At 44.6% G+C, this 15,057-nt stretch overlaps 1 protein-coding gene and 1 long non-coding RNA gene across 17 annotated transcripts in view; one reads left to right on the top strand and one right to left on the bottom strand.

Annotated features, from left to right (window-relative positions):
* The window catches only part of CELF2 (CUGBP Elav-like family member 2), a 504,997-nt gene extending 499,173 nt beyond the window's left edge, over positions 1-5,824 (top strand). For 14 of the 16 annotated variants that reach the window (XM_032350036.1, XM_032350029.1, XM_032350030.1 and 11 more), the window contains one exon: positions 3,142-5,824. In XM_032350036.1, coding sequence (XP_032205927.1) covers positions 3,142-3,269 — 128 coding nt within the window. In that variant the 3' untranslated portion in view covers positions 3,270-5,824. Of the gene's footprint in view, positions 1-38; positions 864-3,141 lie in introns of those variants that run through there. The other 2 variants (XM_032350027.1, XM_032350028.1) reach the window with 2 other exon arrangements.
* On the bottom strand, positions 932-14,121 carry LOC116594509. The gene is made up of 3 exons (XR_004287262.1): positions 13,824-14,121; positions 1,743-1,822; positions 932-1,463 (listed from the first exon to the last, which is right to left on the bottom strand). It is a non-coding gene; the product is annotated as an uncharacterized LOC116594509 (long non-coding RNA).
* Positions 14,122-15,057: the final 936 nt, after the last annotated feature.

Here is a 15,057-nt window from a genome sequence, read left to right as displayed (position 1 = left end):
AAACGTAAATGGCAAATGTTCGAGAAGTCCAGATAGGGCCTTCCCTGGGTGGTGCTGTTTCTTGGCCTTTTGGATCCATGTGAGCGGATCGGGCAAAGTCCTTTAATCCAAAGCAGAGGAAGGGGCTATATAAAGGAAGCATCTGGGAAACGACAGTAAATGCCCCCGCGTTAGGTGATGTTGTGTGCTGTGCTACTAGTGTCTGACGACGCGCATTCGGTTCTCTCTCACTAGAGAGCAGCGGGGGTTTCTTCAGGCCCCGCAGCTGGAACCACAAACCTGAGCAGGTGGAAACACAGCCAAGAGACGGGGGTGGTTTGGGCTGCCCTGCTACAGGGCGGCACTGTAGACACTTTGCCACGGATGCCGCAGCCTTCTAGGTTCGGGAGGCATCAGGCATTTGTGGAATCGGGTAGCCCGTTGTATGGGGAGGCTGCCCGCACTCTCACAAACCTTCAGGGAGACCCGTCCCTTCACAGCAGGGGTGTGGCCGGGCCACCCTCAGCACTGCAGACACCCCCCCACCCGGAGCACAGGACAGGGAGCTGGTATCTGTCACGGTCCCGTGGAATGCTGTGTTATGCTGATTCGGGAGCCGGAATTTGGGCTGATGGGCTCTGCACAGCCTGCCCCGAGTGGACGCAGAGCCCAGGAAACGCAGGCATTCAGAGAACGCTGGAAAAACCCAGCTCCTCGGTGGCCTGGGCGGTCATGATTCCCTCTTTCCTCACGCAGCCTGGACTCTGCCCCCTGAGGCAGTCTGTGCTCCCCCGGAAGGCACACACTCCGCTTGCCCTCATGTTTTGGAAGCAGGCGCACAGAGCATTCGTTAATTCTATTTCTTGTTTTGCTTTTTGAACCCCTTTAGTCTCCAAAGTGGTTTAGAGGCTAGACTGTTCAGATTACAGATGACCTGCCTGGCAAGTTCCGGGCCAGCCTGAGCTCCAGCGTTGGCCTTCCTCCAATCTAGGAATCCGTGTAGGTGTAGGCCTGACGGCACGGAACAGTGCCGCAGAGGCGGGCCAGAGGAAGGACAAAGAGAACTAAATGCAGTGGAGAGAAACATCAAAGGTGCTAGGAATGGTACTCAAACACAGCATCTGGCTACTGGTAATGGGCACTGGGTACAAAGAGAATGTTTGGGCTTCTAAAACCCCATTATCGTCCTGTCTTTCTAATCTCTGTGCCATCACCCAGGAAGGTCTGAAGCCTCTATTGTTAGGAGAATTAGTATGTCCGCCACTGAAAGTCACTGTTTTTACCCAACTGGAAAGGCTGTCTCCACTATGACAAGCACATAACACCCTCCGCCCCGTGATGGTTCACCAACGAGTGACATGGAAAGGGAGCTGTTCCACTGGGGCATGTGTGCACTCGGTGGGAGCTTACCACGCCGAGCTGCCCCGCGCGAGGTTCTGGGCCAGACTTTGACTCCTCGTCACTAAGCAATGCCCTGGGCTTATCTGGAGATTGGAAAGGGGTTGTGCTTCAGGGTCTGATTTTGAGAAAAATACTTAGTGCCTTGAAAAGAGATGAGATTGGTCCACATGCTCCTCCTCCGAGGTATAATAATGCAGGCTGCACCCATGAATGTGGGCAGCTGTATTTAGTACTATGCACTGTTGTCCGTTTTGATCAAAAGCCGCAGTATCCCAAACCTACATTTCTCAGGGAGCTGGCCTAATTTGTGGGGGGGATCCCCAGATTTGCTAGTCTTAGGTAGCCCATTCTTTCATGCTCACCTCTTGGCCAGATTTCGTTATCCATTTCACCCTTGACCCATTTCCATTCTTTAATCATCTTGCTGCTTCTGGATAAAGACCTAGAAGGAAAGGAGAAACTCAGAGCCAAAATCTTGGATTCGAGAGCACACACACTGGGAATTAGATTTAGTAAAAATCTGTTCCACCGTTTTGCAGTACAGCCTGCCGACGGAAAACTTGTCTGCATTATACCATATGCTCATTTTATCAGCTGAGAACTCTGCTAAAGGTATAATGATGTCCTTTTCTTCCTCTAGTTTGTAAAGGAATTTGCTCTTTCGCTTTAGCAGATAGGTGAAGAAGCTTAGTATAGAACCTTCTGAACAGCTGATGTTGAGAACTGAAATTCACCCAGTGTAACTGCTTCCTTTCAACACCAGAAGTAGGGACAGCACAAGCTCAACCCCTAAACGTGGGCATTAACTGCAGAAAGCTGTGTGTCCCCCACCTCCAGGGTTAGAGCAGACTCTGCGATCAGAATTCTGTTTCTGGGTCTTTGCAGACCGTCACTGCTCTTTCTCAAAAGCATGCGCTCCCTGCCATTTTGGTGGTATTAGTACAGATAAAGGGTGGGAAGTCTGTGAAGATGGCTCTTAACCCCTAAGCTGTTCGGACTCTTTATTCTTAGGGGGTATAAGGTAGCAGTTTCCAGTCTGCTGAATGCAGTGGTGCTTTGAAAATGGAAGTTGATATAATGAGAAAGGGCCAGCATTTCCCTAGGTCCCTAGGTCCCTCTCAGAAAGAATTCCACAATGTTAAAAATCAAGTACAAATACCGTAGAGTTCAGTTCACTAACGGACCCCATCCGACAGTCGAGCAGGTGTGGGCTGTGTGGGTGCAGGTGGAGCACTGGAATGAAAGTCAGGGTCTCTGCAGTGGGCGGTTACCAGCCCTGCCTTTAAACTGCACCTGATTGGGACACGCAAGCCCCTGGGGACCCTGTGGGCCCCAGAGGATCTATGCCTCCGCCTCTGGGAACACTTAGGCACCAGGGGTTTTGTCAGAAGGACTCCAAGGGGCCTGAAACACAAACAGACCTAACTGAGATCAGTAAACAGACCAGGAGTCTGAGAGTCTGAGATTGCGCTTTTCACAGAGGAGGGGTTTGCTCTCCTGATCCCAAATTCCCAGTCCGACCAGCTCTGTTCACCGCTTCTCAGTGGACATACCCTTGGTGGCCGTAAAACACACCCCACCCATCCACAGCCGCCCCCCCCACAGAGAACTGAGCATGCGCCGAACCCACAGGACGCTACCCCCCACGTACAGTCCCACTCTCCAGCCCCCCCCCACCCACCCAGTGACATCCTGCTCCCTCCCGTCTCTTCCCCTGCCTCTCCCTGGTGACCGCCGTGTCCTTCCCCTTGTGTCTTCCAGGCTTCGTTAGCTACGACAATCCGGTGTCCGCACAAGCTGCTATCCAGGCTATGAACGGCTTTCAGATTGGCATGAAACGCTTGAAGGTCCAGCTGAAGCGCTCCAAGAATGACAGCAAACCTTACTGATCCCAACCCCCGAGGCTCCCTGCTCTTATTTTAGCTTTCTTAGGGTAAGTCCCACAAGCCAGCCTGTTCTCAACAGGAAAGGCAGAGGAGGACCACATTGCCAACTTTTACCAAGAGAGACGGTTATTTTTACAATAAGGCCTCCATGTCCCCTCCCCGTGCCCCCCACCCAGTTCGCCATAATTAAAAACTTGGGCTACCTTGTTTCTATCGAGTAAAACTCCTTTTCCAGTTGTGCCACTGTATTTTCCTTTGTTTTGCAATTTGAATCTCCTTTTACCTTTTCTGTTTTGTTCTCATTTTTTGGCTTTTTTTTTTTTTTTTAAAGAAAAACACACATGAATAAATGACATCTTGAGAGTTTAAAAGGCAAACAAAGGCTAACGTGCAATTCTAACTCTGAGACCCCCGGTGCCCCAGAGCACTGCCTGGAGAATTCACCCCTCCTGTCCGCGCCCACCCCCCTAGGAGGGCGCCAACCGTTTAGAGGTTAAGGTGGTGGCATAGCACGAGAGAGAAGCCAGGAGAAGCACTTAAAACAATACAAACATCTTTCCACTACATTTGGTTTGTTTTAACAAGTAGGATATTATTTTAGGGTTCAAAGAAACATGACATTTATCGGTCAGATTATTACACTGGTTGTCTATTTTGTTATTGTTTTATTTTAGTTTTTAGAAAGGATTAATGTAAAAAAAAGATTTAGAGATCTGTTTCTTAAAGCTACAGGGTTTAAAAATAAAATAAAAATGAGTGAAAATACTTGATGTTTCTTGAAAGATAAATTTAATAATAAATAAATAATACATAAATACATAAATAAAAAAGAAAGCCACAGGCCTGTAAATTTTATTTGTAAAAAAAGCATTTCTATTTTTGTACAAAATTTTTACTGCCTCAGAAATAATGGAAGTTATTTATTGCCTATTGTTAACTTATTGGGTACCTAAAGAGCAGTTCTCTGTGCTAGCTAGAGCCTTTTGAAGTAGTCTCTAGAGGAATCGTTCTAGGAATGGGCTTTTTTTCACCGTTGAACCCTAGGCCTACAGTTCATGCTTTTCCCTCTTGTTGTTTGTATCTGTCTGACGATTTTGTTCGTAGCTTCCATGATCTATCTAGTTTATAGTTCGGCCGTCTGACTCTCCCCCGTATGTCACATCCGTTGAAACTGGATCCCCCCCCCCCCCCCCCCCCCCCCGCGCCTTGTCCCTCCCCAGCCCCCCCCCCCCAAACCTCCCGGAATCCATCCCTCTCCTCCTCCGGATGGATTCTCTTGGGGTTCCATTGTGCTGTGGATAAATATCGTAAGAAATGCAAATTACGGGAATGGCTCGTAGACTCCCTGATGACCTAAGATTTGCATTAGTTTTTCTCCTGCACCCTTAAGAGTGATTTTGTTGCTGCTGCGTAGATTCTGTGTAACTTTTTACTCTCCCTTGTTTTCTCCCTAGACATCTTCATGCCCGTTAGTTCACCGTTTGCCTAGCATGTCCCTGTGGCGTCTCAAAAAAAAAGTTTCATCGTCCCGTCATTGTTTCTGATGTCTTTCTGACCTCACATCACATTTGGTTCTCCTACTGACCTTTGATCTAGTTTGACCTTTGAAATTTGCATGTGACCTCATCTAGCTATGAATTCTGGGAAGTCAATGTGAAAAACATTGCTGCATTCATGCAAGACTGAAATTTATTATTAGACAAATTAATTATAGAAAAAAAACACCTGTGGCAAAAACGTTTCTTTCTTATTTTTTTTCTTTCTTTTCATAAAACAGACTTGAAAGTATTATACAGGGATTGGCATTCTTCCCGGTCACTGGTAACAATAGCAATATGTGTCCAGGGACACAGAATGTTGGTTTCTAACAGACTACTTCCAAAAACAGTTTGAGAAAAAAACTGTCTGATTTTAAGTCTCTAGAGGTCTGTAATAGTTTTTACATTTTTCAGGCAGTGTAAAGTTTTTTGATAAGGCCATTTTAGGTGGCTCACTTTCTCATTAAGATATATATATAGAACCACTTTTTGTAGATTAGTATAAGAAAAATATTTACCCTGTTTTGGGGCAAATGCTACCTATTTGTGTCACCTTTTGCTGAACTGACTCACAGTTAGACAATCCATGGTTTAATGCACATGAAATTACCTATATTTTATACTGTTTCAATGTACAGGAGAAAGGTTACTGTAAACTGTGTTATGTTGGTGCTTCTGTGAATTAAGTTGTGGTTTCAATCATGAGTCTTATGGTCTTAATGTTCTCTGTTGATAAGACAAGTTTAGAATTGGTTTACTTAAAGAATTTCAAAAAAAAAAAGTTTGCTTAAAAAAAAAAAAATTTCATGTGAGGGAAAAAAAAAAAAAACCCTATTCCAGAATAAGTTTTGTGTTGGCTTGTAAAGCATTGATGTCATTTTTTTTTTTTTATTGTGGACTATTTAGATGTGTTTGTGTTCAGCAAAATGTGATTTTTTTTTTCTTTTAAAGAAAAAAAGTGAAAATATATAGTGCCAAATTCCAAAGGTACTTCCTTCCTAGAGCTTCAGTGTGTTTCTTGTGAGAAGTAATTTGATAACATGGGTATTTTATTATGTGTTTTGTATAAATCCCTAATATTTAAAAAACAAAAAACAAAAAAAAAAAAGAGGTTAAAAAGTTTGTTAACTTGCTATCCTGTGGTCTTGTTGCCTGAAATTGTTATTGTTTGTTATTTCTCTATGATGTTTTTTGTAAGACATTGTATAAGTGCCCATGTCTCACTTTTTTAACCGCTCTGCACATCAATGCTGTGACGGCAACCTCACGATGTATTTCCTTCATAATATATGGAAACCTCTAAGGTGAGAAAGTTTTGAACTTCTAACCCTTTCTACCCAGAGCTGTCTGGAGCGTTGGTAACTTTTTATACCATTGTCATTTTTGTTTGTTCCAGGGTGTTTCTAATTTGGATCCCTCTCCCCTCCCCGCCCCCATACATCTTTGAGGTTTGGGGATTTTTTTTGTTTGTTTGTTTTTGGGTTTTTTTTTTTTTTTTGTCTTTCCTACCTTTTTTACCTATTGGTTGAGATCCAAAAAGAAACAAAACTCCACAAAGCAAATCCAAAGGGAAAAAAATATATTTTCATCATCTCTGTTTTTTGTTGTTGTTTTTTTTTTTCCTCCCTACACCACTTTTTTTTCTTTTAGTTTTGATTATTTCTGGTCATTTAAAAAAAAAAAAAAAACGAATGTGCTGCTGAAATTCCTTCTCTGGTTTTAATTAGAAACAGTTGATTGGATAAAACTTCTAAGGGGGACATTAGGTAGATTCAGCACCTACATTAACCTTAAATCTATATGCTTTTGAGATCAGGTGTAGGGGTATGTTCTAGTTCAGAATATTTTTATATACCTTCCAGTTAAAAGACTTTGTGATGAAGTAGTATTTTGAGGGATTTTGTTTCTTAAATCCTCTCAGTTAATGATGTTTCTAATCAGCCACTGTGCTGGGCATTCTCTGATCCCAGGAGATACTTCTGATTAAGCGAGGTGTCTGGGGTTAGAAGATGACAGTCCTTTCGTTTCCTGCCTTTTTATTAACTTTATTAATTGAAATCACTGAAAAGGGCCTGACCATCTAAGTCCAGCTCTGTTCTCTGTCACAGTTTCTGACCAAATACCTAGCACCAGATCCTGCTGCCACTCTGTAAAGTGCCATAGTACTCTGACTTCGACTTCACGTTGAACAGATCTCTTGCTGTCTTGACAAACCCCAGTGTCATCCCTGAAGCCCCAACACAAACACCTGCCTTCTTGAAAGCAGGCCCTGGAAGCTTCTTTATCTCTAAAGGAGTTCAGAAACTGCTGGCTCCGTCCCTTCCTCTCTTTCCACTCACTACTCTGTCCAGTAACACATGTACGGATGTGATAGCCCTGGGATGGAAAGGACTAGCCTCTAATGATGCAAAAAAAAACAAAAAAACAACAAAAAACAAAAACAAAAAAAAAGACACAAAAACTAAACACAAAACAAGTTTCCTTCTTATAGCACATGCACTTACAATGAAATGATTTGTATTATCCTCACACGTGTTTACTACTGCTGGGGCCTTCCTTCATCCTTTGAGGGCTATTTTGTACTTCCTGCAGCCATCAGCTTAATGCCAGGAGTTCACGCACATCTCTCTGTCACGCACAGCATAGGGTGGTTTGCGGGCGCGCAGCACACGAGAGAACGCCACCTGAATTTCCAGCTCTCCTCTTCTTACTCACCCGCATCTCCCCAAGAGGAGCCTGAGGGCCGGTGACAAGAGGCTCAGGATGGGCATTTCACATTGGGTGTTTCTTATTTTGCAGGTGACCAAAACAGGACATGTTGGGGGGAAAGTCGGGGTTTTTGTTTTTTTGGGTTTTTGGTTTTTGTTTTTTGGTTTTGTTTCGGGTTTTTTTTGTTTTGTTTTGTTTTTTTTTGGCATGTTTGCATTGTTTAAAAGCTGACCCTCCTCAGAGACAAATTGTTCTTTTACTCACTTTATCTTTTAATATCAAAAGGAAAAAAAGCTGCCAGGGTGCAAAGGGCCTGTGCCAGAAGGAAAAACACACAGGGAAACTGCTTTTTTTTAAATCAAGTGTAGAGAATAGTCGTTTTTACACTAAATTAGAGAATTGTGATAAAATGGCAGTCCTCAAAGGCGTAACAAGTTCATCTTTCTTTCACCATAGGGGTTATAGTTCTTTGGCTTGTGCTACTCTGGACTCATTTTACTGTTTGTTTTTATTATCTTAAGTGCTAATTAACAAGAAGAAATAAAATTTTAAAAAAACCTGTAGTTTCATTACCTTTTTGAATAATGTCATACAAAAAAATGTATTTGTGTTTTTTTGTGCTGTGAGAATTGTTGTTTGTAGATTAATAATATCATTTTGTTTAGAATTACAAAATAGTTTTTAAATATTGTCTGAGAAAAGCCAAAGTTAATGCAACCTAGTGGAAACTGTAAGACCATTTGAGTATTGTTCGTTTTATTGATGCATTTGGATTTTGTTGTTTGATGGAATTTGAGCCAAAAAAAAAAAAAAAAAAAAAGCAGGCTTTCCTATTTCTACAACTGATTGTACTTACGCATTTTGTACCAGTGGAACTTTTTATACTGGAGATTAAAAAAAAAAAAGGAAATTTTTGTGGCTTACTCTAGTGGGCCCCCTGACAATGACTGATTTCAAGTTTGATTTCTGACTGATAGAAAGAAAGTTGCTTTTCTTTTGAGAATTAAAAACTTTGGCTTGATTTCTTTTTTCCCTTTGCTTATATCTAGCATTAGAATTTTGTCTTAAAAATACAGCGGTAAGTTTCACTTTTTATTCTGTATTGTGCAGTTACACAATAAGGTAATTAGATTTAGAAGTACTCAGTCACTTTAAGTGGATAAATGTATTAGTTACAACTTTAGGGGTTTGCTTTTTTGCTGTTTAGATCAAAGTTTTTTCTGATTCTTCTGTCCTCATTGTGAACATAACCGTGTAGTTGAGACAGTCAAACTTATTTTTGTAACGTATGTTATTGTGTGATGCAGTTTTTTGCTTCTGTCTCCAATATTAAACCATTTTCCTAATACTTGTTTCTCTCTCTGCGTGTTGTATTGTTGGTAGTCATTATGTGTTGGTGATACATCTACACACCTCACTGTTTTCACGTATCTGTTTTTTTTCTCTATGTTGTGTAAAAAGATACAGTCGATTCCACCTAAGTGAATATCTGATTTGGGGAAAGGGGAGACTGCACACCAGCCACCTCTGATTTCTGTACAACAGCCCATTTTAATCACTGCTTCCAAGACTGCTGCTTCTTTCTCTCCTTCCCCTAAGTAACTGCCTACAGAGTTGGATTTGCCTAGGCCTCTTCTGGTCTTCTGACCCCACTGGTACCTGGCACCTTCCCTCCCTGCCCCCTCCCCTGGGTGTGCGGGTGCAGTCCCGAACGCTCGCCCACAGTGGCCGCTGCTTTGCTGTATTCCTTTAAGAAATGTAAGAGGAGCAGCAGCAGAGCTGGGGTTCCTTCTACCTCCCCACAAGTCTAAAGGCATATCATTACCAACTCTTCCAAGGAACGAACCACGCTTTTTAAAGAGGTGAGCTCAAAGGGAAGACACGACACACTGGCCCGGTCAACAGAGATGCGAAAGGGTTAAACTGAAGTTTACACATTCCTATCCATCAGTACCTACTCATAGAAAAGTAATTTAAATTATTTCTTTTTTTAGAGCTGATGGAAGCCAGGGGCAGCTTTAATTACTGAAAATAACAAAGGGACTACTTCCAAGCGCTCAGAAGGAAGCTCTGACTCGGTGAGGGGGGAGGGGAAGGCGGGGAAGGTTCCCACGCTCGTGTCTTCACGACAGATCATCCCTTTCCAAACGAAAGCCAACAATGCCGTCAGCACCCACACGACTCCCTCCTGAGTCAACACCGGGTCCCTCACTATCGCCCCAGCCTCAGTTACCAAAAGAGAACTAAAGCCCTCTGAAACCGAAGCTCAAGGCGCCCTCCCTTCTAGGCCCATCTCTTATGCTCAGGAATCTGACTGCTCTCCAAGTGCTCTTAAAAGATTCCACTGCTGTCTGCTCCCTCTGTCTTAGCTCTCCTTCCAACTTTTCAGCCGCACAGGCTCGGTCTGCCTCAGGCCACCCAGCACCGGGCAGCCTTCCTCCCGCTGCCCATGAGATTGTCCCCGCAGGTGCTCAAGCCCTTCACGCTCTGGTGTCAGCGGCCCCTCTGCCCCCTGGATTGTCTTTTCCAATTGGCTCAACCACAGAGGGACCTGGTGAGGAGGAGGAAAAAGAGGCTCTTTCTCCCATAGGCCGAACACCTCCGTGAAGTGACTTCCACCAGCTCCAAACCTGCAGACCTGGGAGCTGACTTCCTGCCAATACTTCTGCTTTAAGTCTCATAGGCGCCATCAGATTGCCTCTGAACACCCCATCTTTTTAGTGGGGAAAGATGGCTAAGGGTGTGATTTCTTTTTTCCTTTTTCTTTTTTTTTTTGATGGGAGGGGCATAAGGGAGGGAGACGGGAGCAAAGAGGGTGATCGATTGTTTCCGAGATGCAAGTGTTTGTTTTTAAACTCTGTACATAAGAATGAATGAAAAAATATACATATCTCTACAGAGAGATATAGAGAGAGATCTCTCTACCATTTGGCACAAGGCAAAATACTCATGCTAAGTAAAAGAAGGGAAAGACAAAGCCAGTTTTTTGTTGTTATTTTTTAGAAAAACAACAAAAACAGTAATTCTCCAAAGAAGGGGACAAAGCTGCTAGTTCCCTTAAGCATTCATGATTGTAAAGTTGGTCCCTGCTTAAATTCATACTTATCATTTTGATTCTGTACAACACCACTGCAGTGTTAGTTAGCAAGGTGTATGTTTGCCACCCACGGATCACCTTGGGAAATGACAGGACTGTCAACGTTTACAGCGCTGACAGCAGCCACACCTCTGCCCAGCCCACGACACTTCCCCACAAGCCTCGGGCTGGGCCTCTCAGCCGGCAGGCTAGGAAACACAGTGAACATCAATGTACTGTGAATCGTTCCTGATAAGTGAATAAAACATTGTGACCAAACAATCAGCTTATTCACTTATCAGGAATCGACTGTTCTGCTAATTTGCTGTTTTTGTTTCTCATCTCTGTTGTAGCTCACTATTTTTGCTGTGTTCTGTTTTCTCCTCTCATGCTTGGGCAAAAATCACTGGGAATATTACATGTGACCATAAAACGTTTATATCGAGTGAAATGATATCTTAACAAAATCTATGCACTTGCTATCAGGAACACAATACTGGATGTGTCTTATATATATTGAACTATATAGTACTCCATTTCTTAAATAAAGCTTAAGAAAGGACTCTGTTGTGTGTACAGTTAATGTGATTATTTTTCAAGGCAGTGTTTCTAAGGGGTGTTTTTGTTCTTTTAAGTCTTGAGTGATACAGGATATTTTTCATTAAAATTATATCACTGGCTTTATGACTTAATATTCAATAAATTTTCTTTGGAAACAAAATGGAGTGGGGGGAAGTTCTTCTGAGCACATTTTAGCAAAAGACATCTGGAAAACCATCCCCTCCCTGGTGACCATGGCCAACCTCTACCCAGGGCACGATGGGTGGCAGGAGAGAGCAATCCCTTCACAACAGCCCAAGGCCCCTGAAAAGCGTCTAGAATCTGCCCTAAACTAGAAAACCCAACTGCCTTTCTGAATGTGATCCCTTCAGGCTCAGAAGAAAGGAAACAAAAAAAGAAAGCTCCAGGAATAATGCTGGCTTGCCCTCAATGCTTTTCCACAGTGATGTGACACCAAAAACTCTCTCTAGGCCGCTGGAGCGCAATGGCCGCTCTATTCAGGACCGCAAAATGGGAGAGAGCGAGAGAGGGTGTTTGATCATTCAGGATAAGAAGGGGAAAATCTCAAAGCCATAAGTGAGGCAGACATCCTACAACAGCTGCGGTGCTTAAATGGGAGTCCTGCTGCTTAGCCCCTTGAAGAAATACTTTTGAAAAATTTCCTACAGGCCGTAAGTCTGAACAGAATGGAGCTTTCTCTTGGATTTTTTTGCTTTGGGGTTTTATGGTAGATTTGTTTTTCTCGATTGATGTTTGATTCTAGGAAAAACTCCTAAACTTCTACTTGCAAAACAGCACAGACATCCTAATCCTTTATAAAACAAATCTTAGTAATCCCTGATAACGAGGCACAGAGAGCGCGAGAGAGCGCTGCTAATGGAAACCCACAGACGCCCGTGTCGGCCTCCTCCCACACCAAACCTCCTACTCATCAGTTGGGCACAAGAACAAAACAACTTCGAGGGAAAGTGAAGGATCCGAGAAATAGCCAAGGGTAGTTAAATCAAAGGGTCTAGACAGACTTTGCTTGCTGGAGCCACGTAGTTTGGGGTTAGAGGAAAGAGGTTCTCTTTAAAAAATTAAAAAATTAAAAAGAACGTTCTGAGAACCACTGCTCTGAACGACCCGGGCTCCAGTACTGACGAGCAGTCTTGGTGAGGAGGTACCTGAGGACAGAACTTTCCTCATAGTCTTGCCTTGAGCATCAGTAACATAGAAAACACCTTCTTTTTGTAAGAGAATACATCCAAGGTCATAACGGCAAGAGAGCTCTGAGGCTCAGTCAGGTAAGAAGGGACAGCAACACATGCCCTCTCCCTCCGAGCCCCAGTGCAGTGGCCCCCCGCCATGGACCCGGCACCCAGGGGCTGCGCGCTGGCAGATGTGGCCCCGAGTGAGGCTGGAGGGTCTGTCAGGGGCTTTATGGAAAGGCCACATTTCTTTTCCCCTTGGTTCTGTGGGGCAGCAAAGGCTGGTACCGACTCATACCTGCCCACGTCTGTAGGATGTTTTTAAAAATAAAAAATACACAAATACAGAGATAATCAATATATAAATCTAGAAGACTGGTCCATTATAGTTAAAGCCCCAAATAAAAGTCCCCTATTTTGAGACGGCGTGAACTTTCTACCACGAAAGTGGTAGTTAAAGGAAGCGGAAACACTTCGGAGCACTCCGTGGGTACCACGGCCTCGCTCTGAGTGCCAGCTCTACCACTAATTATCCACGTAACCTCTCTGTGCCTTAACGTCATTAGCAAAATCGGGGTTAAAAAAATACCTTCCCCATGGGGTTATGATGAGGATTAATTAAGCCGATACACAGAAAACACTCAGAGCAGGGTCGGTCACAGCGCCAATACTCAGAAAGGTCGACCAGTTAGCAGCAGTGGGAGAACCTACCGACAGTCGGCCCCTCCCTGCCGGCCTGGCCTATTGCTCTCTCCCACCACGCGTCCCTCCGCCAACCCCAGAGGGCCCCACAGCTCTCCCTGGGCTCTTGGGACAAATATGGACAAGGTGCAACCAGATACCACAGCTCCTCAAGTAGAGATCTCCGCACGAACACGCCTCGGAACAGGCTCTCCTCGTGAGAAACTACATTAGAAGCTAACCCACCCTTCCTCGCGGGGTAACACACCCACCCAGCCCTGCCCTAAGTCATGAGGACCGAGAACTAACTCCATTCTCAAAAGGGGCGACTGACCCCTCATTCAGACGCACCCCTTCCTACCTCTGACTACTATATTTAGGTCTCTCTTCCCCATAAGAGAAGCCCAGCTATCCAGTTTGGGTCCTAAGTGGGTGTCAAAAATCTCCTAGAGATTTGCCTGTAACTCCTATACGTTCTATGCCCTTCCAAGGCAAAGGTGTGTCCTCAACAAAAACCAGAATCAAAACAATTCTGACCACCTTGGGAAGAGCAGAGGGCAGGGTTCAGAAGGCTGGATGCGGCCAGGCAGAGATCTTTCTAGACCATCACCCCCATCTCTACCCGACCCCCAATTTAATCAAAGGCTCTCTGCTTTGGCTTACTTTATTTATTGGTTGTTTCATGTAAAATTTTATTTAGGAAAAATTTTTTTTTTTTTTTTACCAAAAGCAAAAAAAAAAAAAAAAAACCACAAAAATTTTAACACGGCTCCAGAAGAAGGTAATTCTGACAGAGGCTCACCAGTACTTCAGCCCTGTGACAAACACGCACTGTTCTGGAGCTGTTCTCGCCTTCTTTCTTCTTTCCTCGTCTCTCCACCCCTCCTATCTGCTCATAGTTCTTTGTCCACAATGCATCGTTACAGTCACTCTTGTGCGCTGTTTGCCCGTTGCTTATGTGTCTCCTGAAGCTAGCACGTGAGCTCTTTGCCGTAGGAGCCTGTCTCTCATTCATCACTGTATCCCCGGCACCTCACACAGTCCCCGCCATACAGCCAGTGTGCAAAAATGCTGGATGGAGGGGGTGACGCGTAGGAGGGGGTGGACGGGGGGATGGGGAGGCAGCGAGGGGGGCGGGGGGGGGGGAGGGCAGCTGGGAGGAAGGGCCAAAGAGTAGGTGGGTGGACACACAGATCGATGCATCAGTGCAGCAGGTGATCTTGCGGGGGCTGCGGGGGCTGGGGAGGAGCATTCCTTACTAAACGGACAACTCAGGAAACACCCTTGGAGAGAGAGAGAGAGGTCTGATTATGGTATGGGTTGAGGATGGTGGAAACTGGAGGCCTCTGGGCAAAAGTCAGGAGCCACTATGGGAAGCCTGGGACATAGGCAGGACAAAGAACACTCATCTGTTTGTGGGTCCCAAATATGCAGGCTCTTCCTTGTTGCCACAGGGCTCATCAGCCACCGGGGCCTGAATGAAAGGACACTGCTACCATGAAGCCACGCCACCTGCAGCATACCGTCATTTTTTTAGGTCAAATTTTGCATTCTCTCCAAAATATTTTAGGGCTGTTCTTAGAAAGGTTTTTAACATCTAAGGGACCAGAAAAACTATAAAATGGAGTCCAAATCAGTAAGAAAACAACTACAAGTACAGGCATATGACCCCAAGGCACTCCTGAGCAGCAGGTCAACTGCCACTTGCAGCCACTGTTCCTTCGGCCAGCTGAGTACCTCAAGCAGGACGGGGCCTGGGCCATCCCACAGGCAGCATGGTACGACCAAGTCACTAGAACAGCTTTGAAAAGGCACAATTGATGCTGCTTCTGGGATGCCACTCAGCCCCGGCATCCAGGAAACATATCCAGTAATGCGTCCCAACTTGTCAGTAACTACCACATCAATAGTGCATAATCAATTAATCGCTCATTTATCTAAAACCTGGGTATTAGGCAGCTACTCCTCGTGAGACCCTCTAGGAGGGGAAGGGAGAGGGTCTCACAAGAAGTATGGGATCCTGCCTCCAGGAAACT

This window comes from Mustela erminea, chromosome 6, assembly GCF_009829155.1.
Source record: "Mustela erminea isolate mMusErm1 chromosome 6, mMusErm1.Pri, whole genome shotgun sequence".
Classification (NCBI taxonomy): domain Eukaryota; kingdom Metazoa; phylum Chordata; class Mammalia; order Carnivora; family Mustelidae; genus Mustela; species Mustela erminea.
The sequence above is the reverse complement of the archived record's forward strand: the minus strand, read 5'-3'. Positions and strand labels throughout refer to the sequence as shown.